The 15,811-nt window shown below is 45.3% G+C and overlaps 1 protein-coding gene across 2 annotated transcripts in view; it reads left to right on the top strand.

Annotated features, from left to right (window-relative positions):
- Nucleotides 1-15,811, top strand: part of DNAH1 (dynein axonemal heavy chain 1) — a 168,267-nt gene that overhangs the window by 83,874 nt on the left and 68,582 nt on the right. The window contains exons 30-41 of one of the 2 annotated variants that reach the window (XM_029052729.2): nucleotides 199-312; nucleotides 1,051-1,200; nucleotides 1,506-1,592; nucleotides 1,843-2,029; nucleotides 3,548-3,639; nucleotides 5,032-5,186; nucleotides 6,304-6,481; nucleotides 7,161-7,355; nucleotides 8,186-8,305; nucleotides 10,372-10,527; nucleotides 13,480-13,587; nucleotides 13,955-14,095. In XM_029052729.2, the coding sequence (XP_028908562.1) occupies nucleotides 199-312; nucleotides 1,051-1,200; nucleotides 1,506-1,592; nucleotides 1,843-2,029; nucleotides 3,548-3,639; nucleotides 5,032-5,186; nucleotides 6,304-6,481; nucleotides 7,161-7,355; nucleotides 8,186-8,305; nucleotides 10,372-10,527; nucleotides 13,480-13,587; nucleotides 13,955-14,095 (1,683 nt within the window). The remainder of the gene's footprint in view (nucleotides 1-198; nucleotides 313-1,050; nucleotides 1,201-1,505; nucleotides 1,593-1,842; nucleotides 2,030-3,547; nucleotides 3,640-5,031; nucleotides 5,187-6,303; nucleotides 6,482-7,160; nucleotides 7,356-8,185; nucleotides 8,306-10,371; nucleotides 10,528-13,479; nucleotides 13,588-13,954; nucleotides 14,096-15,811) is intronic. The other variant, XM_029052730.2, reaches the window with a different exon arrangement.

Here is a 15,811-nt window from a genome sequence, read left to right as displayed (position 1 = left end):
AGATAATAAGGTTGGACGTAGTCCATGTCCCATATGGGGCTCACAGTCTTATTTCCCATTTTACAGATGAGGTAACTGAGGCATAGATTTGCCCAAGGTAACACAGCAGACAAGTGGCAGAGCTGAGATTAAATCCCTGATTCTCTGACTCCCAAGCCCATGCTCTTTCCACTAGACCACTGCTTCCCTGTGTTATAGGTGGATCACTTCGTGTTTGAAGGAGTGGAGATTCCACTTGTTTCTTCCTGTGCAGTGTTCATCACCATGAACCCAGGGTATGCTGGGCGAACTGAGTTACCTGACAACTTGAAGGTAAGGTCAGAAAACTCCATGAGATCCTGCATCTGTTTTGCCCTGACATAATCTTGATACTTCCAGTTAGAGTCCTATTCTTCCTCCCACTCCCACTCTTTGTAAATAATTTATGTCTGCCTATCTCTCCCATTTGATGGAGAAGCTCTTGGAGAACAGGGACCATTTCTGTTGAACTCTCCTAAGTGATTAACACAGTGTTCTGCCCACAGTAGTTGCTCTTTAAATACCACTGATTGATCAGTCTTTGAAGAATGGACTTTGTTCAATCATTCAATTGTATTTATTGAGAGCTTACTGTGTGCAGAGCACTGTACTAAGCACTTGGAAAGTACAATTCAGCAACAAATAGAGACAATCCCTGATCACAACGGACTCACAGTCTAGAAGGGGGGGGAGACAGGCCTCAAAACAAGTAAACAGGCATCAATAGCATCAATATAAATAAATAGAATTATAGATACATATACATCATTAATATAAATAAAATTTTAAATATGTACATATACACACAAAGTGCTGTGGGGGGAAGGGGGTAGAGCAAAGGGAGCGAGTTGGGGCGAAGGGGAGGGGAGGAGGAGCAGAGGAAAAGGGGGGCTTCTGCGATTCTGAGAAAGTGCAGGCTGTGGGTAGAGGGTGCCATGTGTGTGCGTAAGGGGAACTGTCCATGACTTAGAGTGCTGGCGGAGAGGGAAGAGAGGGAACTGTTTCTTTGAAATTGCATTTGGTGTGTTCCAGGCTCTCTTTCGTCCCGTGGCAATGATGGTTCCGGATTATACCATGATTGCCGAGATCTCCCTTTATTCGTTTGGATTTGGGGAAGCCAAAGTCCTGGCTAGGAAGATTACTACCACATTCAAGCTGTCATCTGAACAGCTCAGTTCCCAAGTGGGTAATTTCCTCCTTTCAGACTTTTCTAAGTGACGTCATGTGGTGGCCTTTCTGCCCCAGACCTCAGAGCCAGGCCCTGAGTTGACTGGACCCTTGGGAGTGGGGGACTGAGGTTATTCAGCTCCCTGTCATGGCTAAATCGAGTTAGATGGGCAGCACACCCAATTCTGTCTTGTTAAGCTCTCTCCAAGGTCAATCAACCCATCTGTCATTGGTATTGAGTGTGTACTGTGTGCAGAGCACTGGAATAAGCGCTTAGGAAAGCAGAAGACACAAAGTGATTCTTTCCCATGTGGTGGCAGGATCACTACGACTTTGGAATGAGAGCTGTGAAGACTGTGATCTCAGCAGCTGGCAACCTCAAACGGGAGAATCCTACCATGAATGAGGTGAGGAGACACCAGAGGCATACCCACTGAACCCCTCTGCTCCATCCCATTCTTCCCAGCAGTTTTCATGTCCACTAAGAAGAACTTGCTATGGAGAAAACCCCTGAGAAAGGACTAAAAAATTCTGGAAAAACTAAGAGCACAAACCTGATAGTATGCCAAAGGACAGATGTTGGTCCTGGGCTTATGAGGTGGCTCAGGCAGAGAGCAGGCAGTCTTGCTGAACCAGATCTCTGGGCATTTTTTCCAGGAGCTGATCTGCCTCAGAGCCATTCGTGATGTCAACGTGCCCAAATTCCTGATGGAAGATCTCAAGCTCTTCAGTGGCATTGTGTCAGACTTGTTTCCCAAGATCAAAGAGGAGGAAGTAGATTATGGCATACTTGAAACAGCCATCCGCAAAGCCTGCATCAAGAGACACCTGAAGGATGTGGATGGTCAGTAGATCATGATATCTGATGGAGAGGAAGTGAACCTCATTCCAGTGTTGCCCAAATAATACCTTTCAAGGAAAATTTTGAGTGGCAAAGATAAAGGATTTACTCCCAAATTCAGTCTAGACTGAATTCCCCTCTAGACTGTAGTTCCTTGTGGGAAGGGAAGGGAATGAGTCTACCGACTCAATTGTATTGCACTCAACCAAACGCTTAGTACAGAAAGTGTTCAATCAACATGATTGATTGATTGATTCAGTCATTGGCACCTTATCACAGTATGTGGTGAGTTAAGCCATTCATCTACTAATGCGAGTTATCTCTGGAATTCCTGCTGCCAGTGATAGTATGTTCCAAAGAACTAAGTAGTTAATACAGGAGCTATATGACCTGGGACTCTTCAATCCCCTCTTTGCTGATAGGAGCTGTTCCAACATTTTTATATGCTCTGAGTTTATGTGTTCATGGCCCCCATCTAGATGTTTGTTTCATTAGCATTGTCTAGAGTTTGAATATATGTATTGAGTGCCTACCCTGCATAGAGTGATTCTTGCCCTCAAGGAGCGTACAGTCTAGTCGGGGGCATTACAGAAAAGGAAAGGGGCAGAGTATAGGAATCTGTACATAAGTGCTGTGGGGTTGAGGGTGGGATGAGTGTCAAAGTCCATAAAGGATACAAATCCAAGTACAAAGGCAACAAAGAAGGGAGGGTGAATAGTGGGTGGGAAAGAAAGGTTAGTCAGGGACGGCTTCTCAGAGGAGATATGATTTTAATAGGGCTTTGAGGATGGGGAGAGCGGTGGTCTGTCGGACATTTAGGGGGAGGGGGTTCCAGGACAGAGGGGAATCTTGAGCAAGGGGTCATTGGGAGAGAGATAGGGAGAGAGATGGGATCAAGGCACAGTGAGTAGGTTGGTGTTCAAGGAGTGAAGTATGTGGTCTGGGTTGTAGCTGGAGATCAGTGAGGTGAGATAAGATGGGAGAGCTGATTGATTTAAAGCTGATGGTAAAGCTGATGGTAAAGCAAAACTGCAGAGAAGGAGAGAGGTCAGGGCTGGAGAGGTAGATTTGGTGGTAGAAGCTGTGGGATCAAATTTTCCAAGGGAGAGGGTGTAGATAGAGAATAGAAGGGGACACAGAACCAAGCCTTGAGGGACTCCCACAGTTAGAAAAGGGGACCCAGAACTGAACCTTGAGGTACTCCCACAGTTAGGAGGTGAGAGGTAGAGGAGAAGCCCACAGAAGAGACAGAGGAGTGGCCAAAGAGATTGGAGGAGAACCAATGAAGCCAAGGTTAGATAGTGTTTCCAGGAAGGGTTGGTCCATAGACAGCTGAGAGGTCAAGGAGGAATAGCATAGAGTAGAAGTTGTTGGATTTGGCAAGAAGTCATATACCTATAAACAGGGTTTGTATCTTTTAGTTTAAAGAATGCCTGTTGCAGTAAAATGCACACTACTGGGCTCAAATAATGTCTGTGGACTTAACTGACTGACAGAATACTTGCTCTTGCCTTTCTCTAGGTTTTCTAACTAAATGCATCCAGCTGTATGAAACCACTGTGGTGCGCCATGGCCTCATGCTGGTGGGGCCAGCAGGCTCTGGGAAGAGTGAGGTAAAAAAAAAAAGCTAAGAAATTAAGCTCTATTGAGTTCCCCAGTGGGTACTGGGGTTCCTGGAGAGCAGCCGGAGGGGGACAAACCAGCAAGGGGGTGTGAGGGAGGTTTACTTATGTCTTCAAAAGGAGGACAAGCCTCTGGAAAGAACAAGATCCTGCACAAGCTGTGTGACCTTGGGCAAGTCACTTGCCTTCTCTGTACCTCAGTTACCTCATCTGTTAAATGGGGATTAAGACTGTGAGCCCCTTGTTCTAGACTGTGAGCTCGTTGCGGGCAGGGAATGTGTCTGTTTGTTGTTGTACTCCCCCAAGCACTTAGTACGGTACTTTGCACACGATAAGCACTCAATAAATATGACTGAATGAATGGAGGAATGAATGGACTGCATCCAATCTGATTAGCTTGTATCTACCCCTGCATTTAGTACAGCACCTGGCTCATAGTAAGCATTTAACAAAGACCATAAAAAAAGAGGGAGAGAGATCAGCTTTGGTTGTTGGGTATGATTTGAAGGGATTGCAGAATGGGGAAGCTATTTTAGAAGGCTTCAGCATTACCTTCCCTCATTCAGGTGAGGATGATGATGATGATGATAGGGTTGCCTGTCATAAACCTTGGATACACCTCAGTCCAGTCACAAGGACTTCGGGACTGAGGACCTGCCTGAAGAGACTGTTAATGTTTGCTAGTGGTTTGCACAGCACCACTTACACTCTCATATCCCTTCCAGTCACGTCTCTTGCCGCTACTGGGGCCTTGGGTACAACAAGCAAATAGGAGGGCAAACCCAGAAGCAAGACATTTAAATCTGACTCCTTTCTGAATCCTGAGAAGCTTCTGAGTGCTGTTGTGGACCCTGAGTTTGTAGCAGCTAGAGCCCTGGAGCAGAATTTTAAGGGACACGTGTCCCTTAAAAGTTAAATCTGATACAGGCCAATCTTTTCACATTCTGGCATCTGGCAGGGCAGGCCCCCAAATTTCAGTGCCACTTGGGCTGGGCTCTGACTGGGGAAAGGTTGGGTTTGGCCAGAAAATCTAGTCCATGCAGAACTCTATCCCCAAGTCTCCCTGTTGGAGAACCTAAGAAGCCAGCACGAGGAGAGAGAATTTTATGTCAAGGGGAGGCTGGGGAATGCACCTCCAAGCTCCGAGTAAGGGCTGAGTGTGTTTGAAAAAATTCTGGGGAAGAGAGGGGAGATGAGGCAAGATACCACCTCAAGTCGGTGCTAAGTGATAGTCTTGCCCCCATTTCACTTAGAGAAAAGTCCTCTAGGAGTGCCATGATCCTCACTGTCTCTTGTATTCATCACCCTGAAGGTTTTCAAGTCCTTGGAGTAACTAATACATGAAGTAAGTATATTTTATTTGTTTGATTCCTCTTTTCTCAGTGTTACAAAGTTTTGGCTTCTGCCATGACATCCATACAAGGCCAGGCTTCCATCGGTGGTGACTTGTATGAAGCTGTCCAATACTACATCCTCAACCCCAAATCCATCACTATGGGCCAACTCTACGGGGAGTTTGACTTGCTAACACATGAATGGTAAAGTTCCTTTTCAGGCGCACATGTACTCATAGGTGAATTTCATTATCAGTGGTGTCTTTTTCAAATATGAAAGACAATTGTCTGTGTGCTCGTGTGTGCATGTGTGTGTGTAGGTAAAGTCCCAGTCTCATTGTAGCTGGAGCTTTAGACCTGGAATGCCCATCCCATTCATTCATTCATTCATTCATTCATTCATTCATTCATTCAATTCCCTCCATAGATGCCAAACCACTACTCTTCCCACTTTCAAACCTTTATTAAAATCACACCTCCTCCCAGAGGCTTTCCCCGACTAAGTCCTCTCTCACTTGGATCTATAACCATTTAGTGCTTGTTATTCACCCCACTCTCAGACCCCACAGCAGTGACGTACATCTCTGTAATTTATTTTCAGGTCTGTCTCCCCTGTTTTTTAATGGCATTTGTTAAGGGTTTATTATGTGTCGAGCATTGTTCTAAGAGCTGGTAAGAATGGCATTTGTTAAGTGCTTACTATGTGCCAAGCACTGTTCTAAGCGCTGGGGAAGATACAAAGTAATCAGGTTGTCCCATGTGGGGCTCACAGTCTTAATCCCCATTTTACAGATGAGGTAACTGAGGCACAGAGAAGTCAAGTGACTTGCCCAAAGTCTCACTGCTGATCAGTGGCGGAGCCAGGATTAGAAAGACAGTAAGCTCCTCATGGGCAAGGAACACGTCTACCAAGTCAGTTGCATCGTACTTTCTCAAATGCTCAGTACAGTGCTCTGCACACAATAAGTGCTTCATAAATACTATTGATTGACTGATTGATTTCTCCTACAATCAGTAAAAACAGTGGGCATCTTTTATCCTTGCCGATCTATCCACTTCAGACGCAAACTGTTGACAAAATATCTTCCTGATGAGTACCTCTGTCAAACTCTTGAGGTAGTGTTTTGTAGTAGGCCAAAGATCCATCACTGTGACAGACAATCTTTCCAAAACACATTTTCTGTCCAGATTGCTACATTGCTCAACTTGCTCGACAGCAGAATATCCTGAAACAGTTCAGTTTTGAAGAGTTGCTTTGGATGCCAATTCATAAGACATTTTTGTTTGGCTCCCCCATGCTTTTTCCCTTTATGATTCACAGGACAGATGGGATTTTCTCAACACTCATCCGGGCAGGAGCTCTAAGCCGTGACTGTGATAAGAAATGGTACATGTTTGATGGTCCAGTAGATGCCATTTGGATTGAGAACATGAACACTGTGCTGGATGACAACAAGAAGCTCTGTCTTAGTTCTGGAGAGATCATTAAACTCACTGAGGTATCCTCTCCTTTGCCTATGTGAAACAGGATGGCCTTTTATTTCCAGTTAATCACTTGTGCTCAGATTTTCTTTTGGGGAGCCTTAGGGTGGTTTCTAACAATCCATTCCCTTTTTGTTTCCTTTTCCTTCTCTCCCTTATTGTATCATTAGTGACTCCTGAACCTAGGAGCTCTTAACTATTCATCCGGGCCCATGGAATAACTGTATTCAGCTAGTTGGAGTTACAAAATGAAGTCTTCAAATCATTGACAGTATTCAAAAGACCCCCACCTTGTCTTTATTATATACGGACCTGTCTCTGAGGAGTTCATCATTGTCAGCTAACTTTAGCTTTCCCATTACCACCTCACCCCCTTTGAGCTAGAATGAAGGCAGGACTTTTTACCTGTTCTTTAGATAATGCAACTTGAGACCCAGAGAGAAAGTGGAGCTAAGAATAGAAATGAGGCCTTCTGACTCCCAACCCAGAGCTGGTTCCACACTTGCACCCCAGCCCTCCACTTGCAAGTCTCCTCCCTTCGGTTTCTTTGTCTTATCCAGTCTCCTCTTGCCCATGAGAAAACAGCCCCAACACCAGCTTCTATCCTCAGCTGTACTGGGGTTCCTGGCCTGGAGCAGTCTGCACTGGACCGTTCTTTTCCTTCTTCTGGCTGAGTTTTGGGTATGTGATTTTCAGGCCATGACATTGATGTTTGAAGTTCAGGACCTGGCAGTTGCCTCCCCAGCCACCGTCTCCCGCTGCGGCATGGTTTATCTGGAGCCCAGTCTCCTGGGGCTTTCCCCCTTCACCGAATGCTGGCTGGAACAAATGCCAGAAGCCATGAAGCCTTTTCGGGAAGAGCTCCACAACCTCTTCGATAGGTTCCTGGAGGTCAGTGCAGGTGCCATGGGGGGCTTCTGGGCTGTAATAACACAGCTGTTATTTTGTAACAACACAGGCTGCCTGGAGTTCAAGTGGGAGCAGCTTCCATTTCCCCAGCTATGACTAAGCATTCCTGATGTGGACTCTCCACTCCTGAATTTGGGAAAATGAAAAAGCCATCTTAATCAGGCCCCACCGCCCCTGCATTTTAGGACTAGGTAGCTTTCAACTGTTAGCTGCCTAGAGAACAAGAGCCCACCAATACTTTTGTTTCTTGCCTCTATAACTGCTTTACTGTCTTTCCAAATAGAAGGCAGGAAGGAAGTCAGGTAGGAAATCGAATGTGGTGTTATGTAGTGTGCAGAAGCTATAGATGGGGTGACGAACAGACAGTGGAGCTCCATGGAAGAGAATTGGTCTCCAAAATAATTAGGTTTAAAGGAGTTGTATGCTTTGATTAGTGGGAACAATCTGAGCACCCTCTTACTTCTAGCAGGGTTCAGAACAATGTTCCCGTCGCATCGAGCCTTTGTCTACGCTGGCAAACTGAAATGAAAGAGCGGTCAAAATGCCTGATTAAATAAAGGGCTTTCTACCTGAGTGTGGCAGGGTATTTGCAGAAATAGCAATGTCATCTACCGCACCCAGTTAGTCATCTTGACATTCATTCTCTGGAGTTCTAACAAACACTCTTCCACTGTGCCTGTGTAGAAGTAGCTAGAATAAGTCTGCTGTGAAAGAGCGTATAGTGAAACCTCGAGAGGTTCATTCCCCCTCAACCATCTTCCTCCTACATGAGCTGAGAACAGAGCAATAACATGTCTGCTTCATTCTTACAGGCTTCTATCAATTTTGTCCGAAGATCAGTTAAGGAAGTAATTGCATCAACAAACAGCAACCTGACGATGAGCCTTCTTAAGCTGATGGACTGCTGTGTCAAGCCATTTTTAACCAAATTGGTAGGATTTGTCTCGCATCCTTCTTGCTTTTCTGTCCCTCCCTCCACCCTGTCTTATTTAATAATAATAATAATAATAATAATTGTGGTATTTGTTAAGCACTTACTATGTGCCAAACACTGTTCTAAGTGCTGGGGTAGATACAAGGTAATCAGGTTGTCCCACGTGGGACTCAGTCTTAATCCCCACTTTACAGATGAGGTAACTGAGGCACAGAGAAGTTAAGTGATTTGCCCAAGGTCACACAACAGACAAGTGGCAGAGCAGGGATGAGAACCCACGACCTCTGACTCCCAAACCCGTGCTCTTTCCACTAAGCCACGCTGCTTATTTCATTCCCTTCCTCCTCCTCTTCAGATTTCAAACTCCAAAGGCCACCCCTTGCCACCAATGGTCTCTTCACTAATAATAATAATGATAATTGTGGTATTTGTTAAGCATTTGTTAAGCACTGTACTGAATTCTGGGGTGTATACAAACAAATCAGGTTGGACATAGTCCTTGTCCCATGTAGGGCTCACAGTCTCAATCTCATTTACAGATGAGGTAACTGAGGCACAAAGAAACAAAGTGACTTGCCCAACGTCACACAGCAGACAAGTGGCAGAGCCAGGATTAAAACCAGTTACTTTCTGACTCCCAGGCCCATGCTCTATCCACTACACTGAAAATCAGTATAGAAAAAGAAAGCCTTACATATTACCATGTTCCCTATTTTCTTCCCAGGGAATTCCTCAAAGCATCACTCCAGACCACATATTCTCTGCTTTTGCTAATTTCACCTTTCTGAGTCTCCTCCTACTTTCAAGCCAAGGACAGAAAAGTTTCAAAGGACATTTTTCTCTTTCCACATTTTAGCTAAGGATAACAACAGCCAAAAAAAGCCAACAATAAACAACTACTAATACACTTACTATGGGTCAAGCACTGTACTACCTGGATACCAGGTATTAAGTCAGACACAGTCCCTGTCCCATATGGAGCTCACAGTCTAAGAGGGATGAAGAACAGGTATTGAATCCCCTTTCACAGATGAGGAAACTGAGGCCCAGAGAAGTTGTGACCTGCCCAAAGTCACATAACAGACCAGGGGGAGAGCTGGGATTAGAACCAGTTCCTTTGACTCGCGGGTCCACTTAGGCTTTTCTAGAATGACCTTAGAACAATATTAGATTCTCCCCTTGCCCTGGTGTTGTGGGATTAGGGAACCACAATTTAGTGTACTCCCTGTCCACACCTTTCACAATTTTTTGGGCCTTAATTATGTCCCCTCCAGCCCATGAAGAACCTAAATCTTTTCAGCTTATTGTTTTTTAGAAACTGCTCTACTCCACTTCCCAATCATCTTTGTTGCATTTCTCTGTACCCACACACGTCTCAATTTTTCTCTCTCGCTCTCTATTCAGCATTACCACAGCAGGGGTAGAAACCGGTTTTAGGGGGGACGGGTAATAGAACAATAAGACTTAAGATATTTGTTCCGATTTTCAGCAGTTACCTTGAAGCGGTGGTACGTGATGGGCACTGTTGGAATTACCAGTTTGATTAGAGAAATTTGGGATGGTATGAATTGGTTTAGGGGCATCCATTCTACTTCATTGTTTGCAATGATGACAGAAATTTTCACAATTCATATCGATTGAAGTCATTTGCACTTTATTCATTTTAGTTGGCTAATTTTGAGGCTCCTGCTGATCAATTGTTTCACATCACTGGTTGTCCCATTAAACTTGAGGGTTAAGTTTGAGAGTGTCTCGGTTTCTGGTCCTTAGGAGACAGGGAAGGCCTGAAGGCTGCTAATGGATAAGGCAGTCAGGAGAAGTATCCAGGTTATCATGGGCTTGCCTTTTCGAAGACGGGTGGTAAGTTTGTATTTGATATTCAGTCCTGCAGTCGCTACTCCCTAGAGGGTCTCTATTATCTGATTACTTGAGAGCAAATGTCAGAAGGCAGCAGATCAATTGAATGGCTAACTGGAAATTCAAGAGAGATATTTTGCTTCTTGTCCAGTTGAATTATGGGTCATGGATGAAATATTAAACAAGAACAATTTCCTGCATCCTCAGGGCAGGAAAAGAATGCAGAAGAATGAGACGATTCTTGCGAAAATGATAGAACCCTGGTTCATCTTCTCCCTGGTCTGGAGCGTGGGTGCAACTGGAGATGCTGGGAGCCGGAAAGCCTTCAGTCTGTGGTTGAGAAAGAAGATGAAAAAGGAACAAGTGAGTGGCTGGAAAACAGGCCTTCTGAGACAATGTTGTGTCAGGGATCCAAGGGCTGGATTTTCAGAACATGTATCTTTGAGGCATCATAGGGCCATGTTCAAGCTCTGAATGGAAGACTTCTATTCTCCATCTTACCACACACTCCCTTGGAGAACTCATTCACTCCCATGGCTTCAACTACTGTCTCTGTGTGGATGATTCCTCTAGGCTTCAAGGCTCTCCATCACCTTGCCCCTTCCTACCTCTCCTCCCTTCTCTCTTTCTACTGCCCACCCCGCACGTTCCGCTCCTCTGCCGCCCACCTCCTCACCGTCCCTCGGTCTCGCCTATCCCCCCGTCGACCCCTGAGCCACGTCCTCCTGCGGTCCCGGAATGCCCTCCCTCCTCAACTCCGCCAAACTAATTCTCTTCCCCTCTTCAAAACCCTACTTAAAGCTCACCTCCTCCAAGAGGCCTTCCCAGACTGAGCTCCCCTTTTCCCTCTGCTCCCTCTACCCCCCCTCACCTCTCCGCAGCTAAACCCTCTTCTCCCCTCTTTCCCTCTGCTCCTCCCCCTCTTCCATCCCATCCCCTCAGGACTGTACTCATCCGCTCAACTGTATATATCTTCATCACCCTATTTATTTTGTTTAACGAGATGTACATCACCCTGATTCTATTTATTTGCTATTGTTTTAATGAGATGTTCTTCCCATTGACTCTGTTTATTGCCATTGTTCTTGTCTGTCTGTCTCCTCTGATTAGACTGTAAGCTCATCAAAGAGCAGGGACTGTATCTGTTGCTGATTTGTACATTCCAAGCGCTTAGTACAGTGCTCTGCACATAGTAAGCGCTCAATAAATACTATTGAATGAATGAATGAATTCCCAAATCTACATCTCCAGCCCTGATGGCTCTCCTCTGCAGTCTCACATTTCCTCCTGCCTTCAGGACCTATCTACTTAGATGTCCTGCTGACACCTCAAACTCAACATGTCCAAAACAGAATGCCTCATCTTCCCACTCTAACTGTATCCTTCCCCCGACTTTCCTAACACTGTAGAAAGCACCACCAATCCTCCCTATCTCACAAACCCTGGCATTATCCTCAACTCGTCTCTCTCATTCTGCTCATATAGTTGATCTATCACCAAATCCTGTCGGTTCAACCTTCACAACCTCACTAAAATCCGCCTTTTCCTCTGCATCCAGACTGCTACCACGTTAATCCAAGCACTTATCCTATCCCACCTTGATTATTGCATCAGCCTCCTTGATGACTTCCCTAGAAGCAGAGTGGCTCAGTGGAAAGAGCACGGGCTTGGGAGTCAGAGGTCATCAGTTCGAATCCCGGCTCTGCCACTTGTCAGCTGTGTGACTGTGGGCAAGTCACTTAACTTCTCTGTGCCTCGGTTACCTCATCTGTAAAATGGGGATTAATTGTGAGCCTCACATGGGATAACCTGATTACCCTGTATCTACCCCAGCGCTTAGAACAGTGCTCTGCACATAGTAAGTGCTTAACAAATACCAACATTATTATTATTATTATTATTGTTACCTCCTGTCTCTCCCCACTCCAGCCCATACTTCACTCTGCAGACCAGATCATTTTTCTACAAAACTTTTCAGTCCATCAAACCTCTGCATCAAACAGAAACTCCTTACCATCAGCTTTGAAGTACCCAATCACCTTGTCCCCTCCTACCTTTCCTCTCTGATTTTTTACTACAATCCAGCCCACACACTCCAGTCCTCTAATGCCAACCTAGTTAGTGAACCTCAATCTCATCTATCTTGCCTCCGATCTCTCACCCACATCCTGCCTCTGGCCTGGAATGCCTTTCCTCTTCATATCCGACTGACGATCACTCTTCCTACCTTCAGAGCCTTATTGAAGGCACATCTCCTCCAAGAGGCCTTCCCCAATCAAGCCCTCAGTTCCTCTTCTCCCACTTTGTTCTGCATCATCCTTGCACTTGGATTTATAGTCTTTGTTCACCCCTCCCTTGCCCCCAGAGCACTTACATACATATCCGTAATTCATTTATTTATATTAATGTCTGTCTCACCCTCTAGACTGTGAGCTGCTTTTGGTCAGGGAACACGTCTGCCAACTCTGGTATATTGTGCTCTCCCAGGTGCTTAGTAGAGTGTTCTGCACACAGTAAATGCTCATTAAATACGATGGATTGATTGATTGATCGGGTTGGGAGAAAAACAGAGGGCTCCTATTAGGCAGAACTCCAACCCCCAAGAACCCTCTGTTGCACACTTGTTTCTCCCAAGCTTATCTTGGAGATAAGCTTATCTTATCTTATCTTATCTTAACTATACCTTGCTATCGACTCTCACGCCTCCATCCCCTCTCTCAGCCTGGACTCAATCAAGGGCATTTACTGAGCTCTCACAGAGCAGATGGCTGTGCAAAGTGCATGGGAGAGTACAATACGCTTGGTAGATGTGATCCCTGCCTTCAGGGATCTTGCAGTCTCTTTCTCTCCTCTGGCAAATGCAACGGCCCTCAGCTCACCAGACCCATGGCACTCCCCATCTTCGAAGCCATCCTAAAATCCCACCTCCTCCAGGAAGCCTTCCCTGATGAATTCGCAACACTACAGTTACAGCAACCCAACACTCACTCCTCAGTACCTAAGAATATTCTAATTTATTTGTGTCTTCAGTTATTTCATCTGGATATATTTTTACTACTTCCTGCTTTATCCTTGTTCTTCCATCTGTTCCCACCATTTGTAAATACATTCTGTTTCCCACATTTGACTGCAAGCTCCTTGAGGGCAGGAAATGTGTGCCTTGCCCAGGTGCTTAGTACAATGTTTCACACTCAGAAAGGGTTCAAAAAATATCAGTGTTTGAGTGACTGCTTGATGGCCCAGTTGGCAGGAGTTAGCTAGACTGTGCAGCTGGACATTCTTAGTAGAATTCATGTTCTGACCTATTTTTTCCAGGTGTCTCTTCTTTTCCCAGAAGATGGCCTGGTATTTGAATACAGGCTTGATAGTGGAGAGATTGATGGTGGTGAGGATGAAGAGGAGGAGGAAATAAGAAATATAAAGGTGAGGCTCTTTTCCCCGCAATGCTGGAGAGGGTAGGCCAGAGAGAGCAGAACAGAGAAGTAAAGAGCAACCAAAAAGGGATGATAAGGGAAATGATCACCAATTTTTAATAGTAAACAGTCATATTGGTTGAATGCTGGTTGTAGACCTGGCAGAACTGCTTTAACCAGTAAGTTAAAAAGCAACTACTCTTGGCTCTGTACACTCAGCAGGATGCCATTGAAGCTATCTCAGTAGTACCCATTTCCAGGACTGGGGCAGGGGCTCTAAAATTCTTCCTGGGGAATCCCGGTATGAACGTTTGAAAGCTGTCTGGGGGTTTGTGGGGTGGAAGTACCTGGGACTCTGAATTTACCTTGTATTTTAGGTGGAATGGGTGAAATGGATAGATCCTTCCTCAACCTTTACAATACAACTTGATGCCAACTTTGCTGACATAATTATCCCAACAATGGACACCATCCAGATGTCTCACCTTCTGGGAATGCTCCTCACCAATCGAAAGCCTGTGAGTCCTTCCATTGGGGAAACAGGAAACTGACAGTGGAGGGCACCCTTGAAAGTAGCGACCTCGTCTCCCCTTCACTTGATGGAGCTCTTTCCTGACCAGTTGATCATGTCTACCAACTCTATCATATTATATTCCCTCAAGCAGTGCTCTGCACACAGTAAGTGCTAAATGCATTCCATTGACTGGGGACAAAGGATGATGATTTGCATGCTTCCCTTATAAAGTTCTAAATCACTCAATCAATCACGTTTATTGAGCGCTTACTGTGTGCAGAACATGTACTAAGCACTTGAGCGAATACAATATAACAATGTAGCAGAGTTGGTAAATACATTTTCTGCCCACAACAAGCTTACAGTCTAGACAGACATTAATATAAATAAATAAATTGTGAATATCTATAATGAATGTGGGGTTGGGGTCAGAGGAGGTGGGGGGTGGTTGAACAAGGGGAGCAAATCAGGACAACGCAGAAGGGAGTGGGAGAAGAGGAAATGAGGGCTTAGTCAGGGATAGCCTCTTGGAAGAGATGTTCCTTCAATAAGGCTTTGAAGATGGGGAGAGCAATTAGCTCTCAGATATGAAGAAAGAGGGTGTTTCAGTCCAGGGGCAGGATGGGGGGGAGAGGTCGGTGATAAGATAGACAAGATCGAGGTATAGTGAGTAGCTTGGAATTGGAAGAGTGAAGTGTCTGGGCTGGGTTGTAGTAGGAGAGTAGCAAGGTGAGGTAGGAGGGGGCAAGGTGATTGAGTGCTTTAAAGCTGACGGTAAGGAGTTTCTGCTTGATGTGGAGGTGGTTGGGCAACCACTGGAGGTTCTTGAGGAGTGGGGAAATATGGACTGAACATTTATGCAGAAAAATGATCGGGTTCACAGAGTGCAGTATGGACTGGAGTGGAGAGAGATGGGAGGCAGGGAGGTCAGCAAGGAGGCTGATACACTAATCAAGGCAGGACAGTGCTTGAATTAATGTAGTAGCAATTTGGATGCAGAGGAAAGGGTGGATTTTAGTGAGGTTGTGAAGGTTGAACCAACAGAGCTTAGTGCTAAATTGAATATGTGGGTTGAATGAGACAGATGAGTCAAGGATGACATCAAGTTAATGGGCTTGTGAGACAGGGTATTGATGACAGGAAAGTCGTGGGGAGAACAGGGTTTGGGTGGGAAGATAAAGAGTTCTGTTTTGGACATGTTAAGTTTGACGCGACAGTAGGACATTCAAGTGGCGATGTCTTGAAGGCAGGAGGAAATATGAGACTTTAGAGAGGGAGAGACATCAAGGCTAGAAACTTGGATTTGGGAATCATCCACATACAGTTGGTAGTTGAAGCCATGGGAGCGAATGATTTCTCCAAGGCAGTGGGTATAGATGGAGAATAGAAGGCGACCCAGAATTTAACCTTGAGGGACTCCCACAGTTAGGGGATGGGAGGCAGAAGAGGAGTCTGCGAAAGAGACTGCGAATGAGCGGCCAGAGAGATAGGAGGAGAACCAGGAGAAGACAGTGTCAGTGAAGCCAGGGTTGGATTATGTTTCCAGGAGAAGGATCTAAAGATTTAGATCTTGCAGTCCTCTAGGCTGTAAGCTCATTTGGGCAGGGAATGTGACTATCAACTCTGTTGTACTGTACTTTCCCAAGGGCTTAGTACACTGCTCAATGAATACCACTGGTGATGAACGATGGCCCGGTTGCTTCACCTGATCATTCTTTCT

This window comes from Ornithorhynchus anatinus, chromosome X2, assembly GCF_004115215.2.
Source record: "Ornithorhynchus anatinus isolate Pmale09 chromosome X2, mOrnAna1.pri.v4, whole genome shotgun sequence".
Lineage (NCBI taxonomy): Eukaryota > Metazoa > Chordata > Mammalia > Monotremata > Ornithorhynchidae > Ornithorhynchus > Ornithorhynchus anatinus.
Note: the sequence above shows the minus strand (reverse complement) of the source record. Positions and strands in the feature narration are given on the sequence as shown.